At 35.7% G+C, this 14,580-nt stretch overlaps 1 protein-coding gene across 1 annotated transcript in view; it reads right to left on the bottom strand.

Moving 5' to 3' along the window:
- LOC140146498 (rapamycin-insensitive companion of mTOR-like) overlaps nt 1–14,580 on the bottom strand; it is a 117,791-nt gene that overhangs the window by 38,767 nt on the left and 64,444 nt on the right. The window contains 6 exon segments of the mRNA XM_072168367.1: nt 3,142–3,246; nt 3,605–3,776; nt 6,239–6,339; nt 6,585–6,665; nt 7,815–7,972; nt 11,467–11,554. Of these exon segments, the coding sequence (XP_072024468.1) occupies nt 3,142–3,246; nt 3,605–3,776; nt 6,239–6,339; nt 6,585–6,665; nt 7,815–7,972; nt 11,467–11,554 (705 nt within the window).

Raw genomic sequence — 14,580 nt, 5'->3', positions numbered from 1 at the left:
CAGAATTAAGCCTGATATTAATAATAAATAAAGCTGCTATAAAGTGATTCTATTTCTCCTGGTCCAGAAGCAGGTGAATGGGCCTGATAGAATCTTTAATTAGCATGCTAGCCAGCCGGGGGATGTCTGTATCATATAAAGTTTGCTAATGCATGGAAATAATCTTTCAACTTGAAACTGAAAATAAACTGCCAAAAACTTCTTACATACCATACTACTAAGTGGGGCATTTATGACATAATTAGCATTTGATATCATAGGGTAAATTTCAATTGCACAAGTGACAATTGAATTACTGGAATAAATGACATTATTTTACTAAATAGAGTGATTTCAAATTAAAACATTGACCGTTTCAAGCCTATACAACTAAATGCCCAGCTCCTCAACTAAATGTGACATAATGTCACATACATTAATTCCATGCATTTACATTTGTTTCACTTATTTTCATTTTTAATGAAGAAAAGATTCACACAAAAATGTTTATCAGGATTGTCAATTAAAATTTGAGTTCAAAGATTTGTTGTGAACACTGAAGTTGTTACAATTTTCTAACATTAATCAGGACACACTAAAAGATATATAACTCCTATGAACAAACCTAGTTCAGTTGTAGGTGATGTTCAGTTTGTCATGAGACTAAATTTTGGTTTACTTCTTGTTCAGTATCGTAAGGCTTTTTTGCGGTTGTGCCACAAGAGTGCACACAAACCACACTTGTACTGTACCCTTTGTGCAATTAACTTGACACATGCGATTTAATACTACAACCAGCAAAAAATGCACATGTACATATATATATTTACATTTACCAAGCTTGAGTGATATTTTGATTTGACCCTTTGAATTCACCCACTCAATGTTGGCTCCTTCCTATTGAAGCTTGATAATGATTGCACTCTTTGGATATATATACCATACAAAGTAATTTCCTTCATCAATCCATCTTATTAATCCAGATTACTTTCTTAATTTGTGTCTTGGCCTTGGTCTGTCTCTGATTTCTGATCCATCACTGATCAGACACAAAAAAATCACATCTTGTGCAACCCCTCAACCAATGACATAATTTGTGCGGCCTCTCAACCAATGACATAATAGGAAAATATTGCCTTTGTCTGACCAATAGGACTATTCCAGTTGAAATCCATACACCCTCTTGGAAGATATCACCTTAATATCAATTTTATGATTTCTGTTCATGATTGAAGTGCTTCCATCTAGAGCAATTCTTAAAGAAATGATTAGCATTAAATATTAGCAAATATAAGCAACTAATGTTAAGAAAATATGCCTGCTGGCAGCTGGTTAACTACACTGTCTAAGTGACCGGCTAGCTAAATGACCGGCTAGGAGGCGGTGGAGGAGATCGGCCTGCCATATGGTGGTAAACATGGAGAGCAAGAAATAAGAATGAAGTTGAGATGAGTGCAGCAGGCAGGCAGCACTCGGTGTTTGTGCTTTGATAAATTACCTTGCTCTCTATATGAGATATAGAGCGACTGCGTCTACGCATGGACATTCTACGCATTGGAGAATTACCCATAGACCCTGTCGGTGACAGAGGTCTGACAGGATTCATCATTGATATCACCTGCAACATAACAACATAGTTAAGCATTGGCTACGGCCGTCTACCATTAGGATAATCAAAATGTGAATTACATTCAACATTATCATCTAAAGAGAAATTGACTAAATAAAAATAACAAATGTATTGCTGCACTACTATAATCTTTGTCAAAATTAGTACGCAGCATTTATCTGTGGTCATGTTTAGAATCCCAATAACCTACTTGTGCTACCCTAGCTTGTTATCTCTCTCCCTTCCTTGCAGGTCAATATACACAAGTGAGCCAGTAGTGCTGTATTTTATTTAATTTGAGCAGAGGAACATTCTTAATCAGTGGATGTGGTTTTGCTTGTAAGCGCTCCATTTCATTGGGTCCTGGGTATTGACTACATGAGTGATAGAGGAAAGTAGCTGCATTGTCAGAAACATGTTTGCTATGGCAATGTGTGTATACTTTGTTGGCATATGTCCATAATATGTCAACACATTTCATGCCTTTTAGAATTAGAATACAGGGGGTTTTATGCTAAATAAATACTGGTTTTAGGACACACAGAGCCAATATATTTAAAGGCTTATCCTCTATGACACAACAGTGCATACTAAAAACAAGAATTCCTATTGATTATTCTCTAAAGCACTGGGCTATTCCAGTTTAAAATCCCTACACTTCCTATGGAAGACATGATCTTACAGGGGGTGTAGATTTCAAATGGAGTCACCCATTTTGGTAACCCCATTAAAATTCACACCCCATGTGTGGGAGATTAAGGTCATGTCTTCGTTAGGGGTAAAGATTTTGACTGGGATAGCCCATTGCACAACTGTGACCATGCTTGAAGCTGTGTTGATTTGAGAGAAGCAGGTGTAGCTACACTCTCTGATATCAAATGTGAAATTAGTATCAGGGCAAATGACACTAACCCTAGGTTTGCCATTACATGACTACAAGTCATTGCTACAGCACCATCACTCATTAATATGCAACTATTATAAAACACACTAGAATTAATCACATCCATGGCTAAGTTGAACATCAAAGGACTAAGCCTAAACTTCAACAACTGGGCGGGCTTCTGGCCCGATTTATTTATCATAGTGAAAATTGGGATTTTGAACCCAAATGTGAAGTGGCCCAAGTGCAATTGTCACACCCATAATCACAAAAATGGGACTGAGTAACTAACACATGCAGTTTCCTCTCTCTTGTATATCACACACTATTCAATTTCATATCAAGGTCAACTCTTTGTCCTTGGCATGATGTTAGAATTCTGACGACGTACAAGAAAGAAGAAAAAAGTGTTGGTAACTCATATTACCTACTTTGTCCTTAAATCATGGAATTGTTCCTGTGTCCATGGAATGGGGTCAAAAGTCAACTAATTGTCCATGAATGTTTGGTAGATTGTGTAATATAACCGCCTTGCTTGGTGATTTAAGCTTACAGCGTGGTCTTTCTTAATCAATTTATCTGTATGCAAGCACTACTTTATAGCGAGCAGGAAAGCCACAATCTGTAAGCATAAAAATGATTGCATTATGGTTTCATATCTGACATTTACCTTTATCACAGCTCCAATGAGTTCCCAATTCCAGCTGATGTGATCTTTCACTGAGAGCACTAATGTGTCTTTGATCATAGTCTGAACTACTAGCTCATCAGAGTCCTGCCATAAGGAAGAATAGATAAAGGACTTAGTCTACCAATTGCACATCCATTTCACACATTTAATATGCAATAGCTTAGAAGCAATAGTGCACTACTGCACATTTCTATCAACATTAGTTCTTCACTTCCTCACAACCAATCAGGATTTTGTTCATATAGGCTGCAGTTGCTCATGGTGGAGTGTCCCTTGGCCATTCATCTTATAAGTACTTAAAAAATATACTACAGCTGTCCCAGATAGATCGTCCAAAAATATAAGACATTTTTTTCTTTCACTTTCAGCCTAATTAACAAGTTGACCTCAAATGACCTTTGACCTTGAACACCACAATTACAAACTGGACACATAGCCTCACCTTGCCCAGATACTGTGCTAGCTTATCCTTGGGTATCCTATCATGTTTCTTCTCCGACATATATGTTGCTGAACTGCTTAATATTTGATTCAGGAAAAGACTGCATGGAACTGGTCCACGTTTCTTCAGCTCATGAAGTCGATCAAGATTAGAAACAGCTGCACTGGCACGACTGAAAAGAATGTAGAATCAGTTATAATAGATTTCAAACAAAAATTCCTCAAATGTTTGTAAAAGTAAACAATTGTTACATTTTCCCTTTCCAAAAAACAGAACAACCAATAACAAAAGTATGTATCACAATCTATGCACTTGATGACACCAAAAAATGCAACTGTGTTTTCGAAAATATGTAAAAAATGTGATAAGCTCAAAATAGGCCATTAACCGCAATTTTCCTCTGACTTGCAGTTCATTTAGAGAATAAACGATAGGAATTTTTATTTTGCCTATCCTCTACCGTGTGATAGACGACAGGCAGGTCCAATATTTTGAGTAGTACGATAAAAATATTGGAATATTCTAATTCTTAGTCAGTTAAATATTATTTTAATAACTGTAAACAATTTTTTTAAAGCAAAAAATAAGTTACCGTCATAAAAAGTCCCCTCATTATAAAATGAACGAAACTTGTTTACAACTTCACGTATTCTGTTGCGGCGTACTGCTAGCGGCGTCGCGTATTCCGCACTAGTCTATGCACACAGCGCGATACATACGCGCACCTCTACAAGCGTGTAAGGCATTATCAAGACGCATGGTGACGTGGGGTCGTCTATGGCCTGATAAACGGCACCCGAAATCTTGCGATTGTCCAATCAAAAATGTGTCTACGAACTAGACCACTCCCACTGACTAAGAATTTCAGTTTGACTAGGTTCTTTTATCAAGCTTAAGGCCAGAGTAATGGAAGACACATTCGTCCACGACCGAATTTGAGATTTTTTGATATTTATCAACACTAAGATGTATTCTTTCACTTGAAACTGATAAAATACAACTTGCTAATATTTATTCGTATTTTTGCTTAATTTATTTCACTCTTTTCAACTCTAAAAAGTCACATGGCTCAAGACAGCTTAGTAAATTGGCGGAAATAATGAGTCAGAAATGCGCGAATGCTGAAATATTGTGATTACGCTGCGATTCGCGTCATGGCGCAACTCTCTGCGCGTATGTCCAACGCAGTCAAGGCGCATTCGGTATGTTGTTAACGCCAGCAAATGTGGTGTAAACAAAACAAAAATTTGCAGTCAAAATGCCACTTAGATTTTTTAATTATTTTGAATTTTGGCACACTGAAAGCAGAGATTATAGATTCATTGGTGCAAAAGGATGTATATTTAGACCATGCACCAGATACAGCTTTTACAAGTGTGAAAGTCTTACCGCTTTTAAAATTTAAGGACGTTTTGTGCATAATTTTGACATTTTTTACTAAAACGTCGATTTCTCAGAGTTCACTTTTGACAATATTACGCGATTTTTGTGACAAGATAACTTTCGAAAAATATGCAAGCAAAGGGTAAACTTTTTGCACTATCCTTTAGAGTACATCAAAGTCTAGGGAAGGTTTTTCATTTTTCAAACTATTTGTTTTAAACAAAAATATACACCATTATGTGCAATTTTAGCTTAATAGAGTGACAAAATGGCTTTTTTCACATGTTTTTTCAATATTTCAAAAAAGAGACGAATTTCAAAAAATAAAAAACCTTCCCTAAGTTCATGCCTCTTCTTCATGAAAAGCTAACTGAATTTTTTTTACTCGAACGGATTTTTTCTAAGTTGTCACAAAAAAATTGGGGTAAAAAAATGAATTTTTGTGATTTTTTCAAAAACTTTAGATTTTTGAACAAATCTGACGTCACCATGGGATTCCTTGACTCATTTCCTTTCCAAAAATGTATAGTTTTATATACTTTGGACATACAATTCAGAAATATTGAAGCTCGAAAAGGTCCATGTTCTCTCCCATTACTCTGCCCTTAATCTGGTGATTATTGGTCAGTCAGAGCATTTGTACTTAAAGGCAAGTGTAGCCACCAATATTATTGGATGTATTCTGTAACAAGGTGTTTGGTCACCTGCCTCAGCTTTCAACATTTGCCACAGCGCATTGGATTTTAACCCCGGGACCTGACACATCAAATTCTTAGAATGCCCATGTCACATCACAGCATGTTGTGCATTTGTATACAAGTCAATTTTGATGCCAAAAATATGATTTACTTAGTCCTTTAAATAACAATGTTACTATAAATTGAATTGGAACCCAAAAGTTAGAGTTATTTCATGCAATATTAGCCTGCCCCCTCTTTCTTCCATATTGAAGCCAAAATAAGAGACATTGAAACCAGCAGAAAAAGAAGACACATAGAGAAATCAATATGGATAAGAAAGAGAGGGCAGGCTAATACACTCAACAGGGATTGTGGTAGCTACTTCCTTGCACACATATATGATCACTTATCGACAGCGCAATCTATGTCAGCCGACAAGAAAAGTCAAAGCTGATCAATCAATTTGTGCTTTGATAAAGCACAAAATGTCATTGAAGTATGTCAACATCACCATTACCGGTACTTGGATTTGTTTTAGTACATCATTTTTATATAATTATATTCAACTTACTTTCTTTGTAATGTTGGCACATCAAATGAAGCAGCTAAAGACATAAGGGTTGGTAGGCAATGATGGTGCTGCTCACATTCTGGAGGTAGTAACATATCAGCCTATTGTGGATAAATACAACAAAATATTAAATAAAACTCAACTATAAGTTAACATATTGCTAAAAGATTTGCTTCTGTCTAATAAGCATTTAAATACAGGTTTTATTTTAACCGCTTACAAGTGCCTCATCCTCTTCAAGTTATTATTTAGGGTCATTTCAGATATTTGCAAAAAACAAAACAAAAACCGCCTAACCACCTCCATGTAAAAGAGGGTTTAATTTATTATCTATTGCCTGACTCACCATATGCAGAAGCTCCCCTAATAGAAGTGTTGCCATGATGGATAAGTTTTCACTGGCAGCTGTGATTACTTCAACCAAACTCTGTAAGAAAAAAACAATGTGTGTGACCAGCTTGCCATGTATGTCTTACCCTACATAGTCATTTGGTATGTAGGCTATTCTTATGTTATTGTTCACTGTACAGTGGACTGATTACTGACTGACTGATTGAGACCAGCATAAGGGATCAACCTTGGTGACCCAAGTTGACAGTGTGACATGCATTTTGTTGGCTCATCTGTTCGGGTCAAAATTAAAAGGAGCATATCTGACAGTGACAACTACATATTGTGGAAAAGAAATGCGATTGGATACCTGAATACAAAACCCACCCAAGTCCATGGAAAGTGATTTTGAGAAATATGTATCATACATGCTGGGTATAGATGAATTGGCCTCAATGTTTATTAGCAAAGCCAAGGGACTGGTATATCGATATACTTGAGCAAACTGCATACAAACACTACACTGTTCAATAGCCTTATTGTGATGTGGCGGGATTTTTAAAACACAGGCCCTGAATAAAGTATTATGCGTGTGGACGTATACTGCCAGGCAAAAACAATGGAAATTGTGATGATGTTCGCACATACTGCCAGGCAATTCACATGCTCAATAGACACACATACAGAGTGGATTTGGGTTCAACTTTTATACATATGATACACCTATGTATAAGCAACAATTTCCCATGCTTAAAGTTATATTGTAACATTTGCTGAGGAGGATGCCCTCAATATTTTTCAAAATTATGTTTTTTACATGATAATAATGTATGTTATTAAACTAATCTACCCAGCAAAAATGAAGATTCTGGGTGCTGTAGTTTAGTAAAAATCTGAGATTTTAAATAAAATGCAGGAACTGTTGTTTAATTATTACGATGGAAATATTAGTCCAATACGTACCCGATGTTCATAACACGTGAAGTACATGGCATGCGGGACACTCAACACACATCGAAGGATCGTGCCGCAGCATGACTGATGATGGGAAACGCATTGACGACAACGGCATTGGTAGTAAATTTCAATTTTCTTTGCTTTACCTCAGTTGTTCGGCTCAAAATTAAAAGGGGATATAACTGATATTTATGGAAAACAAATACCAATTTATTATTTTATGGAAATGTTACATGGCTTTAACTCAATTTGGCCAAAGTATGGACTTGAGTGGTGTTCATGTACTCACTTCTAAAAGGCCAGCATTTGTGAATGCTAATAATATCAAGGCTAATTGGTTCTCAGTGAGATTGGTTCTTGTGATTGCTCTATGCGGTAACACAGTCTTTCCTTCAGCAACAACAAAACCTTCTGATAGCACCCACGACTGACGCATTTGGCAAGGATCTAGAAAAATTAAGAAATGAAATAAGCAATTGTAAGTAAAGCAACTGACACACACCGGGTAAAATACATACCCAGATACTGAAGAAGGAAAAAATAAGCAGGTTCTATTCGCCTATGCACCGGCTACCATGAAACAGGAATTGAACCCTGATGTACTAAAGGCAAGTACCATTACCAGGGTTGTATACAGTGGCAGTGGGTGGTTGTGCTGCCAAGCACTCCCTGCTGCCACCTATCACTAATTATTATGATTATAGTGTTGCCACCCACCACCCCAAGTCCCAAAATATGTGTACAGTGCTAAAGTATTGAAAGTTCAACAGTAAAAACATGTGTGTAGTACTACATTATCAAACAAGGAGGCTTGCCTGCTTTCACATTTACTATTGGTAACAGAAGTAAAAAAACTAGGGAAGGTGGTCAAATAGTTCCAAAGTGAACAACACACATTTTACAAGTTAACCTCAAATGACCTTTGACCTCAGTGTGTGACCTTGAACACCACAATTACATAAAAGTTCCCATAGCACAGCTATGGCCCAAGTTAGATATAAAGTTGGATCGATTGAGCCCCTATATATTGGTCGAGTTATGTGGGTTATGAAATATCCAATATTTCAAAACTTGTAGCGAGACCAATAAATAATGGGCGTAAAGCATCATTATTATGTTTTCGATCCAATACTTTTACACACTTGAATTCATCAAAACATTATAATGGTTGCCAATTGCATTTGAACTGTTTATATAAGACCAGATTGTTCATTTTCAGCTTATTTTACCAGTTGATCTAAAATGACTCTGAATTTAATCTTTGATAGCACCAATACATACCCATAGTGCAGCTATGACCGAAGTTTGATATAAAATTGGATGGTTTGAACCCAATGCACAAATTTATTGGTCGAGCTATGAGTTTTAAAATATTGGACGAGACGTGAGTCGAGTCCAATATTTTAAAACTCATAGCTTGAACAAAAAAATTAGATTAGTGAACATCAATTTTATCATTATATGTTTTCAGAATCTTTATTAAAAATACAAAATTCAAATTTTTTTTTTTTAAGTGATTTTTTTTTTTTTTTTTTTTGGGAGGGTCAAAATCGACTGATCTTACAAGCCTAGAGCAACAAAAAAAATTGAAAAAAAAAATTTGAATTTTGTATTTTTAATAAAGATTCTGAAAACATAATAATGATAAAATTGGATGTTTTTTTTCACCCAATGCAAAATTCCATAAGTTTCTGTAACATTTACATCAATGGGGATCCATTTCACCAAAATTTATGATTTATTCAGTAGCGCTCATGAAGTCTCAAAATCCATCGTAAATTTTAGAACGTATTGTAAAATACATTTCACTAAAATTATTTACTAATCTGCACTTCCCAGAGATTGCTTACCAACACTAGAGGAAAAAAAATGGGAAAAAATCCCTATGTCTCATGAAGTTACGTACTCGTTCCGAGTCATTCGTAAGTTGCGAAATAAATTGAATAATGAGGGTTAAAAATATGAAGTAATAAAGTGTTTATAATGATATTTGATAGGCAATAAACTGATAAAGTAAGAGTAACTTAAGCTACAAAAATCAGAGTGCAAGCCTGCAGCCAGTGCAAGGCAACAGTGTAGTCCGAGGTGCTCTGACGATAACACTCCGATCGCCATGCAATCTACATTTATAACGTAGTAGGGCAGTGGGACAACGCAACCGCTACGTGAACGAGCTGGGTGGACTATATTTGCCGATTTCATAAGCTTACTAGTATCTAAAACCCTACCGTGTCTGTGCTAACATCATTCACACCTTGCAGAGTCTTAAATTAGTTCAAAAAAGTGATATTTGGCACTTGGCAGGTATAAATCCTCTGGTTTGGTCAGAAAATTTGATAATTTTTGATGTCCGGAGTGTGTGAGATTGCCGAATTCTGCAGCTTTTACGTAGCGGTTTAGCACCGGTTTTTACTAGTTTTTTGTACTTTCCACGGATATTTCCACAAACCACATTAATTTCTTCATTTCTTAGCAGCTGAAACATGCATTTAGTACAACACAACGTTGATTTTCAAGCCTAAAATCATGAAATTAAACATCTCTTTCCGCGTCCGTAGAAAATCAAATTCTCCCGGTTTGACAGCAAAATATTTAAATAAACAAAATCGAGTTCATGAATGAATAGTCTCATACAGTGCGTTTGTGTTCTCTCTTGATAACATACGATCAGTCGATTTACAATACGTTAAAATTGGCGGCAAAATCGGCGATTTTAAAAATCACGGGGGATTGGGATCCAGGTGGCGCTAAAATTGGATGCAAAATGGATCCATGCTATTTTTTTGACGTTTTAAATTGTGTGGAGAGGTATAGGAAGCAAGATTCTGAAAATCAAATTTTATCATTGTTTTTTTAGAATTTTTTCTTGTCAACAAATGTGGGGTTTTTTGGGGTCAAATATATGATTTTTTATCAAAAACACGATTTTTGGTCAAAAATGAATTTTGGTCAAAAAATTGCTGAAAAAAAATGTTGGGGGGCAAGTGATTTGAATTATTCACCTGAGAGCATTTAATCAAACTTTAACCAAACCTTTGATCAATGTGTCACACACATACAGCCACACCCCTACACCCATATATACATCCATATATACACCCATTAAAGAATTTATCGCGTCTGATGTCACTGTCAATTACGATCTTTGATTGGTTTACACATGTTAATAGCGCGTAAAAGGAAGACCGATCTATCTGGTGCTGATCGGAGGAAAGGAATAGCAGCAAATGGCGAAAAATTACGTACTTTTAGAAGGCAAAAAGCAGCTTTTCTAGGCATTGTTGACATGGTGCCTTCACCAAAGAAAGTTTCCTACTATCAAGACCTAACTTTTGAGATGGTTTGCATGTTTAATGGTGCAAAATTAACAATAAGGCATCCGGTTATAAATCCGTGTTCAGCAAGTCATCATCATGACACTTGTAAACAAGCTGTGCTCGAATTTGATTGACAGATGACGTCAGACGCGATAAATTCTTTTTATCTCTGTCTTTAATTATACTATTTACGGCTCATCCGGGACATTGAAAATACTATCTACAGCTTAGAGGTACTATTTATGGATAGGAGTACTGATGGTAGAACTATTTTTGGTCATGTGATCCACTTTTAACCAATCAATGAACAAGAATATATTAATGAAGTATATAATACTAAATAGTCAAAAGTTCAAAGGTTAATGACCAGTTACATTGTATCTGTATCAATATCCTTATAACACACCGGCCAGCACTATTGCGAGAAACTGCTGCCTAAACCTACTCATTAGGTCAGTCTCTTTCTGATGTACAATTTCATTTATTGTGCAACCTTTTGTCCATTATCTTTTTTGTGTTCAAAGATGGATGCAAAGAAGGAAGGACTTGACTTGCATTACCCATTCGGATAAAATGGATTAAATCAAAGCAATATAATTCAAATATTCAAATACATATACTAACCTATGCTCTGAAGTGCCACTGTGAAATCATCTGTCCACTCAGGGACTGGTAAATAAAATATATCATAGAGAAGTTCCAAGAGATGCCTCTGTGAAAACAAGACAAGATAGTTAAGGATCTATCAATATTATACACTAAGGACCGTCGATATATCGATAATAATCAAAAAATTGACTATCCAATAATATCAATATCGCCGATATCACTTTCTGAAGAAAATTGATACATCAGAGTTGCCGATAATGAAAAAAAAAAGTATCAAAAAATTGGGCGTATACAGTGTGTTAGCCGCCGAGATTACGCCAGAACAGAGACATTTTGAAATGTAAAAACCTCTAGAATCAATAACTGTAGTTTTACATTACCATAGTTGAAAGTTTATATTACATTTCCAATGTTCACCATCCAAAATTTCCTTCAAACATACGTCAGAATTGGTAAATATCGCTAACACTTCTCACAGCTCTCACATTCATTTTATCATTTAATTATTGTCAAAGTCGCCATCGAACTCAACTTATTGTTGAATGATCTTGATTCCGATTTTGAAAGAGCACCCGTAGCATGACCAGATGATGACCAGCGGGCCGTGATATTATTTAATTGTTGTAGGTTTTAATAATTTTGTAAATGTTTCATCATTCATATTTGATCCTTGAAAACAAAATATGAAGTGTAGCCCTGCCTTATTGGCTCATTCAACCCTCGGCTGACTACTGAATAACTTCCACATTACTGGTCAAATGTGCCCCATTTTGTAGTAAATCACTGTACAACAATAATTATTTCCTATCAAACAATTCACATTGCTGATGAAAATTTGTTTTTAAAATGACTCCAAACATAAAATGCCATTTAAAAGGGCATTTCGTGATCCACAGCCTCATCCCCCACTTTTTTCAAAAAAAGTTGAGATTTTTATATCACTGGAAACCTCTGGCTACATAATGTTTATGTACAAAAAATTTCTTGCAGATTAATTCGTTTAGCAAAGATATCGTGAAATTTGAATTTCGCTCTGGTGCACCAGAACGAAATTACAACACATTGTCTATGGAGCAGTGTAATACACATAATCATGCATAACTCGCAAAACGCAAAAATCGGTATAAACTGAAATTTTGGGAATAAGCTTTTTTCGTGGATATCTACTGAAAAATAACATAAAAAGAGGATGCTAGGATCACAAAATACTCCTTTAATATTCCAGAAAGTTGATATTTCTGGTAAACATCATCACATGTTTTTTCCTACAATTATTCAAAAGTTCATTCAAAACGATCATGGGAAAATGTTACATTTATTCTGTGCATGCATACAGCCTGTGTATCACTCCTCAATAATTATTCATTTTAAGTTCATTCATAATAACCGTCCATGTTCTGTACATGTGCACAGCCTGTGTATCATCCTTATTTGGGAAGCCGGCTTGCCTGGGAAAGTCCCGGGAGTGATGTCGCAATACCACATGTTTATGTATGTTCTGATTTGTACAAAATGCGCCAAAAATTCAGGTGTTTTTTTTTTTTTTTCAAATAAAATACATTTTTTGTTTATGATCGAGGGGTTTGTTTTTTAGGAATATGAACTAATCATGGTAGTAATTGTTTTATTTTTTTTTAACTGCACCATCAAGTATCCAAAAATATGGCAGGCATCTTGAAGATTGTGATGGCATGGTTAGTCCTTGGATGGGAGACCACGTATGTCTTCTGTTCAAAGTCCGACCCCGGTCTAAGTTTTTTTTCTTCCCATCTGAACATTCAATTGATGTGAATATTTAATAAAACTATTCATCAGACAAGCCCATAATATGTTTTTGTCCCTTTTTTTTTCTTATTCCGACTGAATCTAAATTTGGTTTTTCTTTTATATTTTATATACACAACAAAAACAAAGTATTTACTCTAAAGTGATCACTAATCAAGCTTTTTGCCACGCCCACTTACAACGACTCACGCACACCATTATGAATGGCTTGGAGATGCACAACCAATCAGAAACTTTGTTAGATAAGCTCTCTTTGAACGATTGGCTCATTGCAACATATATTCACATTTTGATGTCAAAGGTCAAATGTGTTATACAAAACGGGAAATACCCTGAAGTTTATGAATGGAAACAGGTCTCGGCAGCGTCTACGTACAATTGGAAATTCCGATCTATTAATATTATACACCATCAGGGATGGGGAATGGGGGTTGTCAAAACAAGAGAATATAGTTACATATTTATCAATATTAAACACCACCAGAGATGGGGAAATTGGGGTACATTCATTCTGGGATATAGGGAGAATACAAAATATAAAATGAATGGGCTTGAAAAATCATGAGGTGAACACAATTTGTTTTTGAGAAATATAGGCTATATAATTATGAGTCCCCCCAAAAGGAAGGAAATTGTGGCAAGTCCCTTATAAGCACATGGGAAAGCAATTAGGACATGCTGATCCAGACTGATAGCCATATAAAGTGTACGTCAGAGGATTCAGGATTGTAACAAAAGATGGCTAGCCTGGTAAGTATGGCTAAATCACAATCCCTTCTTTTGTGACAGGCATTGTGTATTATGCAAGAAGGACCCATGTTTTGTAGCATGTTATGACTACATTATAAAGCTGTAATACGCAATACTGTATTCACAGGATAATCATATTGCAGTTGCCATCTTTAAATGTGTACATCCGCATCAAAATGATGAACTTGTCGATTGCTACATGCATCTCTTTTTACATAATAGTTATAAAGTCTCATGACATGGTTTAGGAATACAGAGAACAATCCTTAGCCATGACTCTTGGAGATGATTTGAAACTATAGCTCCACTTGAGATGAGTCTGATATTTATTCCTAGCTATTATGTAGGCCTATGTAAAAGGAGACACATGTAGCAGCCAACAAGTGCATCCTTTTGATATGGATGTACAATGTATGCAAATTCACTGAAAACAGTTATTACCATACAATCAATGTTTACAACCATCACACATACCTGCCAACCTACCGAAATCAGAAAGAGGGACATTGATGCCAAAACCTTGTACATGTACACAAACCAGGTACTGACAAATTCAAAGACTTGAGGTGTGCAATACTTTCAAAATTCAGGGAA

This window comes from Amphiura filiformis, chromosome 2 (assembly GCF_039555335.1).
Source record: "Amphiura filiformis chromosome 2, Afil_fr2py, whole genome shotgun sequence".
Lineage (NCBI taxonomy): Eukaryota > Metazoa > Echinodermata > Ophiuroidea > Amphilepidida > Amphiuridae > Amphiura > Amphiura filiformis.
Note: the sequence above shows the minus strand (reverse complement) of the source record. Positions and strands in the feature narration are given on the sequence as shown.